At 31.8% G+C, this 12,693-nt stretch overlaps 1 protein-coding gene across 3 annotated transcripts in view; it reads right to left on the bottom strand.

Annotated features, from left to right (window-relative positions):
* Window positions 1-4,399: 4,399 nt before the first annotated feature.
* Window positions 4,400-12,693, bottom strand: part of LOC127718868 (epidermal growth factor receptor-like) — a 213,534-nt gene continuing 205,240 nt past the window's right edge. For all 3 annotated transcript variants that reach the window (XM_052224917.1, XM_052224918.1, XM_052224919.1), the window contains one exon: window positions 4,400-11,240. In XM_052224917.1, the coding sequence (XP_052080877.1) occupies window positions 11,008-11,240 (233 nt within the window). In that variant the 3' untranslated portion in view covers window positions 4,400-11,007. The remainder of the gene's footprint in view (window positions 11,241-12,693) is intronic.

Below are 12,693 nucleotides of genomic sequence, written 5' to 3'. Positions count from 1 at the left end.
ACTGTCATTAAAGACCAATAATTCCTATAAGCTGTTGATTGACAATTTTGGCCACTTGACTTGTTCTTAAATCTAGATAATAGACAATACTTGCATTTAATCCCAATGTTCTATTTTTAGACTTGGTAGCCATGCTGGTTGACAGGTGTTGTCTTTGGAAACACTTTTTAAAATAAAATACCCCATGAATGGTTGTGGTCAAGTTTGGTTCCAAATGGCCCAGAAGTTTCAGAGAAGATTTTTGTAAAGTTAGAGGAAAGACAGACTAAGACAGTCACTAGACGCAGGACACCAAGTGAAGAAAAAAGATCAAACAGACTTTTAGGACAGGCAGAGACATATATCTATATATAAGTCTCTTGGACAGGTGATAAAAAAAAATTGAATACTCTAGGAAAGGATTGTGTGTTTGTACCTGCTCACAAAGCAGCAAACAAAGTTATCCTTGTGTGGTACAAGTACTAAACTGACATTTTCAAAATGTAGATAATAAATATGAGTATGTTCATAATTACTACTGAAGAAAAGATTGTAGATGAACACTTAGCAACAGTGCCATTTATATATTTTTCATTAATTTTTGCCAAAATCTTTACACAAGTCTAACATTAAGTATAGCAGTGATTAATTTCCCTACAGCAGAAGCCATGGACCTCTGTATACATTGGATCAACATGATCCCCATTATTTTTATAAATAGGTATGATGCAAATTAACCAAATCACAGGAATCTAGAATCCTAATATTTCATGAAAAAAAACAGCTCTCATGACAGATAATTTCATGAAAATTTTACTAATTCAGATTTTTTTTCGTAACACCTTTGGTATTGAGAGGATTGTTGATCTCCATATTATTTTCATTTCCAAGGGCATATAACTTTCCCCCATCCAAATGAAAACAATCAAGTAGCTTTGCTTTTTAAACTTGTTTGTAATACTTTGACATAAATTGTATCGAATTTCAATGAGAACTATAGGAGTAAGAGTGCTTACAATGTAGAACAGATGGACAGATTGATATTAGCATTTCCATTTCTCTGGCTCTGAATTGCAATTGGATAAAAAACCAACTAATTTGTGAATCTGCCTCATGTTAAATTGCCTGTCATTAGTCAGGAACCCTGTCAATGTTTGTCTTTATACCTTTGAAAAAGTCAATGTTATTGGCAGATATCAAGTCTTTTTTTATAATTTATGCATCCTGACTCAAAATGATTTAGAGATTGACAAATTGAAATGACATTGAATATTGCTGGTGACTCTTTGATGTCTTTTCTGTTTGCCTTTCTATATTACCGACATATACCCCACATCTGACTCTTTGATGTCTTTAGTGTTTACCTTTCTATATTACCGACATATACCCCACATCTGACTCTTTGCTGTCTTTAGTGTTTACCTTTCTATATTACCGACATATACCCCACATCTGACTCTTTGATGTCTTTAGTGTTTGCCTTTCTTTCTTACCGACATATACCCCACATCTGACTCTTTGCTGTCTTTAGTGTTTGCCTTTCTTTCTTACCGACATATACCCCACATCTGACTCTTTGATGTCTTTAGTGTTTGCCTTTCTATCTTACCGACATATACCCCACATCTGACTCTTTGATGTCTTTAGTGTTTGCCTTTCTATCTTACCGACATATACCCCACATCTGACTCTTTGATGTCTTTAGTGTTTGCCTTTCTTTCTTACCGACATATACCCCACATCTGACTCTTTGCTGTCTTTAGTGTTTGCCTTTCTTTCTTACCGACATATACCCCACATCTGACTCTTTGATGTCTTTAGTGTTTACCTTTCTATCTTACCGACATATACCCCACATCTGACTCTTTGATGTCTTTAGTGTTTGCCTTTCTATCTTACCGACATATACCCCACATCTGACTCTTTGCTGTCTTTAGTGTTTGCCTTTCTATCTTACCTTTCTATCTTACCGACATATACCCCACATCTGACTCTTTGATGTCTTTAGTGTTTGCCTTTCTATCTTACCGACATATACCCCACATCTGACTCTTTGCTGTCTTTAGTGTTTGCCTTTCTATCTTACTGACATATACCCCACATCTGACTCTTTGATGTCTTTAGTGTTTGCCTTTCTATCTTACCGACATATACCCCACATCTGACTCTTAGATGTCTTTAGTGTTTGCCTTTCTATCTTACCGACATATACCCCACATCTGACTCTTTGATGTCTTTAGTGTTTGCCTTTCTATCTTACCGACATATACCCCACATCTGACTTTTTGCTGTCTTTAGTGTTTGCCTTTCTATCTTACCGACATATACCCCACATCTGACTCTTTAATGTCTTTAGTGTTTGCCTTTCTATGTTATTGACATATATCCCACATCTGACTCTTTGATGTCTTTAGTGTTTACCTTTCTATCTTACCGACATATACCCCACATCTGACTCTTTGCTGTCTTTAGTGTTTGCCTTTCTATCTTATTGACATATATCCCACATCTGACTCTTTGATGTCTTTAGTGTTTGCCTTTCTATCTTATTGACATATATCCCACATCTGACTCTTTGATGTCTTTAGTGTTTACCTTTCTGTCTTATTGACATATACCCCACATCTGACTCTTTGATGTCTTTAGTGTTTGCCTTTCTGTCTTACTGACATATACCCCACATTCGACTCTTTGATGTCTTTAGTGTTTGCCTTTCTATCTTACTGACATATACCCCACATCTGACTCTTTGATGTCTTTAGTGTTTGCCTTTCTATCTTAACGACATATACCCCACATCTGACTCTTTGCTGTCTTTAGTGTTTGCCTTTCTATCTTATTGACATATATCCCACATCTGACTCTTTGGTGTCTTTAGTGTTTACCTTTCTATCTTACTGACATATACCCCACATCTGACTCTTTGATGTCTTTAGTGTTTGCCTTTCTGTCTTACTGACATATACCCCACATTCGACTCTTTGATGTCTTTAGTGTTTGCCTTTCTATCTTACCGACATATACCCCACATCTGACTCTTTGATGTCTTTAGTGTTTGCCTTTCTATCTTACCGACATATACCCCACATCTGACTCTTTGCTGTCTTTAGTGTTTGCCTTTCTATCTTATTGACATATATCCCACATCTGACTCTTTGCTGTCTTTAGTGTTTGCCTTTCTATCTTATTGACATATATCCCACATCTGACTCTTTGGTGTCTTTAATGTTTACCTTTCTATCTTACCGACATATACCCCACATCTGACTCTTTGATGTCTTTAGTGTTTACCTTTCTTTCTTACCGACATAAACCCCACATCTGACTCTTTGCTGTCTTTAGTGTTTGCCTTTCTATCTTACCGACATATACCCCACATCTGACTCTTTGATGTCTTTAGTGTTTGCCTTTCTATCTTATTGACATATATCCCACATCTGACTCTTTGATGTCTTTAGTGTTTACCTTTCTAACTTACCGACATATACCCCACATCTGACTCTTTGCTGTCTTTAGTGTTTGCCTTTCTATCTTATTGACATATATCCCACATCTGACTCTTTGATGTCTTTAGTGTTTGCCTTTCTATCTTATTGACATATATCCCACATCTGACTCTTTGATGTCTTTAGTGTTTACCTTTCTGTCTTATTGACATATACCCCACATCTGACTCTTTGATGTCTTTAGTGTTTGCCTTTCTGTCTTACTGACATATACCCCACATTCGACTCTTTGATGTCTTTAGTGTTTGCCTTTCTATCTTACCGACATATACCCCACATCTGACTCTTTGATGTCTTTAGTGTTTGCCTTTCTATCTTACCGACATATACCCCACATCTGACTCTTTGCTGTCTTTAGTGTTTGCCTTTCTATCTTATTGACATATATCCCACATCTGACTCTTTGATGTCTTTAGTGTTTACCTTTCTATCTTACTGACATATACCCCACATCTGTCATTGGTGTCTTTAATGTTTACCTTTCTATCTTACCGACATATACCCCACATCTGACTCTTTGATGTCTTTAGTGTTAACCTTTCTATCTTACTGACATATACCCCACATCTGACTCGTTGATGTCTTTAGTGTTTACCTTTCTATCTTACTGACATATACCCACATCTGACTCTTTGATGTCTTTAGTGTTTACCTTTCTTTCTTACTGACATATACCCCACATCTGACTCTTTGATGTCTTTAGTGTTTACCTTTCTATCTTACTGACATATACCCCACATCTGACTCTTTGATGTCTTTAGTGTTTTCCTTTCTATCTTACTGACATATACCCCACATCTGACTCTTTGAAGTCTTTAGTGTTTGCCTTTCTATCTTACTGACATATACCCCACATCTCTTTTTATACATAATCAGCATACCACATAAAAATGTAAAGTTCATTAAAAGAAATATATTTTTTTCATAAATTTTATTCATAATTATTTCATGAAGTACTTTACATCCATTAAAATCTGTAGAAGCATTTTGTATAAACAGATAAAACAAAGATTGCATGCTAAGCACTAAAACAACAAGATTTAAACATAAAAATTTGTGAAAAATGCAATATTACAATAATGATGTAAAGTTTGTTAGGTGGGTAAAAATGAAATTTGGCATAAAACATTGTAAATATAAAAGGTATGATAAAGCTAAAAATTTGTCATATTTCAAATGTTAAGTTTTCTGTAAATAACACTTTATTAATAATCCTAACATCATGATAACAATTTCTTGACTTACTATCAACATACTTTATTGAAGGAAAAAAAGTCAGATATGTAAAGGAATAAATTTGACAATAATATGATATGGCTTGAACAATACAATTTCTGTCATGCACCAACCTCATCTCTTTTTTCACCAGAAAGAATATGTAAAGCTAGAGCCTCTATTACAACCAATGCTAATGGCAGCTGAAACCCTTTTTTTTTAAATTGCAATTGCATTAGAAAAAAATATTGGCACAGGTTTCCTTTCACTAGCATAAACTGGTTGGTGTAGGAGGTATTATCCAATAAAACTGGAAACCAGACATTTAGCATATTTAACTCATAACATCATCTATATGTCAAGTGCAGCCATTAGTCCATTAAATTTCAGTCTCAGAACCCCACACAGAAAAAAAAAGTTCATCTTAAAAACAATTTGTCATGCTTCAAATGTTGGACAGAGGTTTTTCATACACAGCCAGTCTTAGGGTGGAAGAGCCTTTCCTACATACATTAAAGAACTTGTAACATCAACTTGAGAAAAATTGATTTAAGGAAAACCTTTTTGGGGGAATCCAATTGGCAATAATTGGATAGGCATTCTTCATAGCCAGCCTAACCTCACTTAATATCGTTTATTTTAGGTCAAAAATAAATGTTCGGATGGCATTAAATGTTGTTTCCCTATAAAACAAGAAATTAGGATGAAAAACAGTAAATATAAGGTGAATAAAAACAGGGTCTCATTTTTAATTTTAGGGAAACATTTTCAATACAATAAACAAAGAATGTTATAATTGTAAACTTATTCATGCTTATTACAACAAGTGCTTATAATTTATTACAATTGTCTAAAGACATTTTCAGTAAAACATTGATTTGGAGTCAAATTAATGATCTTGTTTGTTGTATGAAAACTCACTCTAAGTATAACCACAAAGCTGGAATCTAAAACTGCTCATATGGGTTATTATCTTTCAGAAGTGCCTTCCCTGGGTCATTCTCATGATCTAATGGACAATCATAAGTTGTATGACTTCCAATCAAATATGAAAAATAAAATTCTTCAAGTAAAAGTTTATCTTTGTTTCTGATGGCTCGACAACAAAATGATGTGTTTGTGAATCTATTGTAGTTTTAACTTGCATGGCTACATGATAAAACTTGAGTCAGTAACTGATACATCTGTTAACATTATTTGTCTCTTTGATTGTGTAAAAACAAACATATTATGAATTTAAGGTTAATATTTATATTTTGCATATTAAAGTAAATGTTGTTGATGTTATTTTTTACCTTTTAAAAGAGAATTCTTTTTTTCAGTATAATGCCAGGCAATCATTATAGTCTGGTGATGAAATGAAGGGGGAAACTCATTATTTACAAATGTACATTATATGTAGGAAGACTAGAACTTTGAACATAGAAAAAGATGGCACCATTAAAGAGAAAATGCTCATATAATATTAGTTAAAAGATGTTTATCTATTAGCCAATGGACATAAATATATAGTAAGACAGGATATCTTAGGTAATAGCATTTAAATTCAAAAGAAAAAATTCAAGAAACAAAAGTTTCAAAACTAAGTATGAAATTTTCATAGATTTTGTTATTAAAGATATGAAAAAATGTGGTACTACCAAATACTGCCAACAATGGACAAAACACACAAAAAAATGCTATTATGAAGTTCGAATTTTTGTGATGTTCTTATTCTTAAGGAAAAATATGATGGGATAAATATAATATTGGCTGAGTAATTTGACATGCTACAGGAGCAGACAGCTTAGAAAGGTGACTTGATAATACATATACTTTTCTTCACACTTGTCCTCATTACCTGGTACATCTTCCTATCTTTACCTCATGACACCAGTCAGGATCAATCCATCATTATCTATGCTATTTAGGGAGAAGAAAGTAGAGAGAAGAAGAAGAAAAAAGAAACAAAGAAATGTTTCAGAATACAACTATATTTATGTCCACTGACTTACAATTGTTAGTATTACATTTATTGTATCAACTTTGTTGATTAAGTCTGAGATCGTACAAAATAAATAAGATAACATCCACTAAGATACACACACCAGAAGACAGTTATTTCATGCAAACTATTAAATGAAGTTAAAAAAAAACCAAAGTTGACAGTTGACTCCATGTAAGATTTCAAATTATTGACTACTCAAGTATCCTTGTTTCTGACACAATAATTACATAACTAGTAGTTGAAGCATCAGATTGTTGTGCTTCTCACAATAATTACATTACTAGTAGTTGAAGCATCAGATTGTTGTGTTTCTGACACAATAATTACATTACTAGTAGTTGAAGCATCAGATTGTTGTGCTTCTCACAATAATTACATTACTAGTAGTTGAAGCATCTGATTGTTGTGTTTCTGACACAATAATTACATTACTAGTAGTTGAAGCATCTGATTGTTGTGTTTCTCACAATAATTACATTAGTTGCTTTGTGAAATCATGCTTAAATCAAATGGAAAGTTTTACTATTTTCAAGTAAGATAATTATACTACAATTAAGCAGACTCACAGAGACAATGTTACAAGACGTTTTGATTGGCTTAACAATAATAATTACTTAGCTAAAAATAAGAAGATAACCTTTTGAATGGCAAGAATACAACATCTTGCTGCATGTTAATGTTCTTTTTTAATATTCCTGAGTGTAAAAGATGGGATTCTTTAGGTCACAGTAAAGTTCACTAGTTCACATTAGTGATGCAACTACTAAAAGTTACTGGTCTTTTGGCACAAGTAAGCTGAAGGACATTAAGTACTTGTCACTAGAGTATGGTTAAAATCAGCTGAATTTACGTAATGGTAAGAACCCTAGAGTTTCATTAAAGATAAATATAAAATTTCAAAAAGAAATCTAAATGCTAATCTTTGCTGCTTGTAACTTTGAAAACAAATAAAAATATGACTCGATATCAAAAAGATAATTTTTTTTAGGGCAATCCCAATAGGGATTCTTTAAACTCAATAATGACCTTATCTATGCAAAATATGTTTAATAGTATCAAATATTCTAGTAAATAAGAAGTCAATGGACAAATGTTATCCAAATTGAAGGAAAAATAAAAATTTATTAATAGATATAAAAGTGTCAATTTTTAGACCTTTTTTCCTTCATAAGAAAGTGTAAAGAAAATATGCTTAAAACTGGAATACAAATTAAAAAGTTGCACATCAAAATTGGTGATAAACTGCTTTGGATAACTTTTGTCCTTTTTTCAGAAACAGATGGGGAAATAAACCCCCTAAAAAAATTTATTCCAGCCTTGGTTTTGTGCAATGCATTATTGAATTAAAATTAATAAGGTTTGATCGACTATAATTTAATGGCATATCCATCTGTTTTAGGGAACAGAATAACTATCACAATAAGCACATTAGTTTGGCTATATTTTCCTGAAACATGATGTATAAAATGATTTGTCACAATGAAGAAATAATTGTTACTAAAAAAACATTGGCATGTAAATGTACATGAAACATTTGTATAAGCCATTTACTATCATTATATTGCATAGCACAGATACATATAACATTATGATTGGATTTCTAAAATGTTACTAATGAACACTTGTCATTGAATATATTACTTTTATTGTATACTAAATACTGGTATAACTCCCCCAAGAAATCACACTAAATCTCTGTTGTGTCTGGTCTTCTTTGAAATTGAATTTCATAAGAGAATTAAGTCTATATGAAGTTGAATTTATAAATTTTGTTGATGGTTTTCTAGGATATCATCTGACTTTATTAAGTAGGAGTCATGATGAAACGGAACATCAACAACATAACTCTTTAGCATCCTTTTTATCATTCTATTCAGAGCTTAATGGATTGAACCTTAAGAAATTGTTTTTACAATATTTCTCTGTTAAATTAAGACAGTGATATAGTATTTGTAGAAATTAAGACAGTGATATAGTATTTGTAGAAATGATGCAGGGAATACAACACTGAGACATACTAACAAATATGTGATGGATTTCTTTAACAATAAACAAAAATAATCTCTAAGAGGCACATTGGTCTTATAACACTACCAAATATAACAATGTACGGTTCAAACCAGAAGTAACCTCTGATTTAAAATGCAAAATGGAACTTGATTTAGTCTTAAAATAGTAACAATGCCAACAATCATGTTTTATACTCCATGAGGTTATAATGTTTCACATTTCTTACATAACAGATAGAATAAATAACTGAAATATCAACAATTAATATTTGGTAAACTCAACAATGCTTCATTAGTAAAACAATTAACTGTCAGAATCAATATTACACAAACACTTGCAGAGTAATATTACACAAACACTTGCAGAGTAATATTACACAAACACTTGCAGAGTAATATTACACAAACACTTGCAGAGTAATAATACACAAACACTTGCAGAGTAATATTACACAAACACTTGCAGAGTAATAATACACAAACACTTGCAGAGTAATATTACACAAACACTTGCAGAGTAATAATACACAAACACTTGCAGAGTAATATTACACAAACACTTGCAGAGTAATAATACACAAACACTTGCAGAGTAATATTACACAAACACTTGCAGAGTAATATTACACAAACACTTGCAGAGTAATATAAACCAGGATGTACTTTTGTGTTTTTTTTTATTTTAATTTTTGATATAATTTTTTACCTACAACACCTTTATTTATTTTTGTTTCAAATCTTAAATGGACTCTTTTGTGGAAATTGAAATATAAAAGATAATTTAATGGTAGCAACCTAAATCTTCATTACTTCTTCAGGTAAATTATAAGCTTAACAAAAACATGTAGCAACCAAGTTTCTGTAGATTTTAGCATTAGACAGTAACAGTTGTTTTGTCGCTTTTGACATTTCATATCAGTACTTTATAGTCTCGGTATTTCAAGAACAGCTTTGTTCATTTTAACAACTTGTTCCTAACAATGAATGCTCACATAGGGTGATCATATATACATATATTTAAATTGATACTTTCAGTATTTATATATCAATCCTGAAAAATTAAATTCATTTAGAATTTATGTCAGATATATGTTATTCAAATAAGATTAATCTGTACTCTCATTCACACTTAACATAAATATCACAAGGTAAAATTTCATTGCATTTACATAAAGATCTAAGATAAACAATTATTTAATGGACACATTTTTGATTCAGTATGTATAAAGAAATGGAGGAAATTGTAATCTATAACCTGAAGAAATATTTGATATAACATGTTTTAGGTGGCAAGTATAAAAATATTGGTGGATGGTTTGTTATGATTTTCCTTAATTTTGAAATGTGAAAACAAGTCTCCACATCCAACTGTCTTAATTTTCTTGTCATTAACATGGTTGCAGTAAAATGGAAATATTATTCACTGTTTGTTAACACAATAGAGAGCTTACAGTATACAATTGGACATAACAACATGTATTTATCACCAGTGTAGTATTCATTGTGTTTACATGTAATAGTATTATACTTTCTGAACACAATCAAATTCATCATAAAATTGATACATATATTTGTTCGCAATTTTATAATAAGATAATTTCAGACCATAATATGCTACACAAAAAATGTATATTGTATTCATGTAATATCTTTGTTATCTTTTGTTTATTTCCTTCAAAAAGGTTGTTTTAATGAGAATTTATGTTTTATTTATGTTCATTTAAATGATAACTAAATTATAATATTTTACATCAGCTAGAACACATTGTTTTAACAAATAATTTCCATTTTAAATAGTACAATGTTTTGTAACAATAACAACATATATATCTAAGCTGCATGCACAGATCTATCACCAGCCTTGTATATAAAGTCAAAAGACTCATGTTGTACACTTGTACTGTGGTCCCTGCTCATTGTAGATATTATCACAACCTGTTCAGTGAATAATCTCAAACAAAAGGTTATATTCTTGTGTTTCTTGTGTATAAAATGACTGTATATTTACTATATATCACATATCTTCTTGGCAGTATTAACTGTCCAAACATTTCCCTGACCACTATTGCCTTGGCTTAACAAAGCTGTTTAACACAACCATATCATAACTCCTGGTTGGCTAATTAATCCATGGTTATCACAACCAAGTTAGTAATCACTGTTTGTATTTGGCAGTATGGGCTATAACATGTATAAAGTTATCTCCCTTTTGTAATAAACAGTTGGTAGTGAACCAACATGTTAAAACTCCCTAACTTTCGTAAGAGTGATAAACTTTGTGAAAGGGAGATAACACTGACAACACACATGACTACACAGTTGTTTCCGAGTTATCCTCTACAATCATTAAAGGCTTCAGTTCTGTACCATTCACTTTCATGTCATTGTAATAATCTGATGAGTTAGATTTCCGTGGCAATTGAGCATTTGTATGAACTGGACTGTCAAAATATTCAGGATTATGAAATTGTAGCACAGGATCAGGCTTCATATACGGTGTATCATCTTCATCATCAAACACAGGCTTATTCTCATTTATGTAATCTGTAATGCAAATTCAAGTTGTAGTATGCATGTATAAATAAAAGGACCATACATTGTATTTACCTTTCTTTAGTCCAATGTTCAAGATTATAAAGGGTGAGGGTTGAGATCTCAAATAAACAGCTGCACCATGAGTGCATGATACGCCCGTCAATTTTTCAAAGAATAAAGTTCAATAACTTCTCAATGTTATATCAGAAATTTATGAAAAACTAAAGGGAGGTTATCTTAACAGATATAAACCAGTCACCAAAGCACTTGGAAGATATTTTCTGAAAACTGGAAAATCACCCATTTTTTATGAATAAAATCCTATAACTTGGAAATGTAAAATCTAAAATTTATAAAAATTGAAAGAGAGCTTATGTCAATAAATAAAAAGAATTCACCAAAGTTTCATGAAAACTGCTGAAGGCATTTTTGAGTAATTGTCCGAAAACTGGAAAATCCCCCTTTTTTTAATGAATAAAATCCCATAACTGGGAAACGTAAAATCTAAAATTTATAAAAATCAAAAGGGAGCTCACATCAATAGATATAAACAATTCACCAAAGTTTCTTGCAAATTGGTGAAAGTGTTTTCGAGTTATTGTCCAAAAACTGGAAAATCCCCCTTTTTTAATGAATATAACCCCATAACTAGGAAACGTAAAATCTAAAATTCATAAAAATCATGTCAATAGATAGATACAAACGATTCACCAAAGTTTCATGCAAATTGGTTAAAGTGTTTTTGAGTTATTGTCAGACATGTTAACGACGGACTAGGGACGAACAACGGTATACCATAATACGTCCCATAAACGGGCATATAAAAAGATTCTTGCAAATTGGTGAAAGTGTTTTCGAGTTATCGTCCAAAAACTGGAAAATCCCCCTTTTTTAATGAATATAACCCCATAACTCGGAAACGTTAAATCTAAAATTTATAAAAAACGAAAGGGAGCTCACGTCAATAGATATAAACACTTCACCAAAGTTTCATGCAAATTGGTTAAAGCGTTTTTGAGTTATTGTCCGACATGTTGACAACTGACGGACAACGGTATACCATAATACATCCCATAAACGGGCGTATAAAAACAATGTAACCCTGCCACATGTTCATGAACCTGTACCAAGTCTGAAATCAGGAACCTTTTCAGTGGTTGTCTTTTGTCATATCTAATGTCTTTTTTTGTATTTTGTGAAAATGGTTTTAATGCAGATCTTTGATATTCACCTGTATTTTGATTGATTGTTGGCTGCTTAATGTCCATTATATTTATTTGAGCAAATATTTCATGCAGAAGCATGTCTTGTTATGAAAACTGATATTGACCTCTATAAATCTTTTGGTTATTTGTGTCATTGGGTTGCTGTCTCATTGACACACATCAATAGTGTTACCTCCCTTAATGTATTTGTAACTTCCTGCTACAAATATTGTTGTTTATTGTAGTACTGTATGTAA

This window comes from Mytilus californianus, unplaced genomic scaffold (genome assembly GCF_021869535.1).
Source record: "Mytilus californianus isolate M0D057914Y unplaced genomic scaffold, xbMytCali1.0.p SCAF_10, whole genome shotgun sequence".
Taxonomy (NCBI): domain Eukaryota; kingdom Metazoa; phylum Mollusca; class Bivalvia; order Mytilida; family Mytilidae; genus Mytilus; species Mytilus californianus.
Note: the sequence above shows the minus strand (reverse complement) of the source record. Positions and strands in the feature narration are given on the sequence as shown.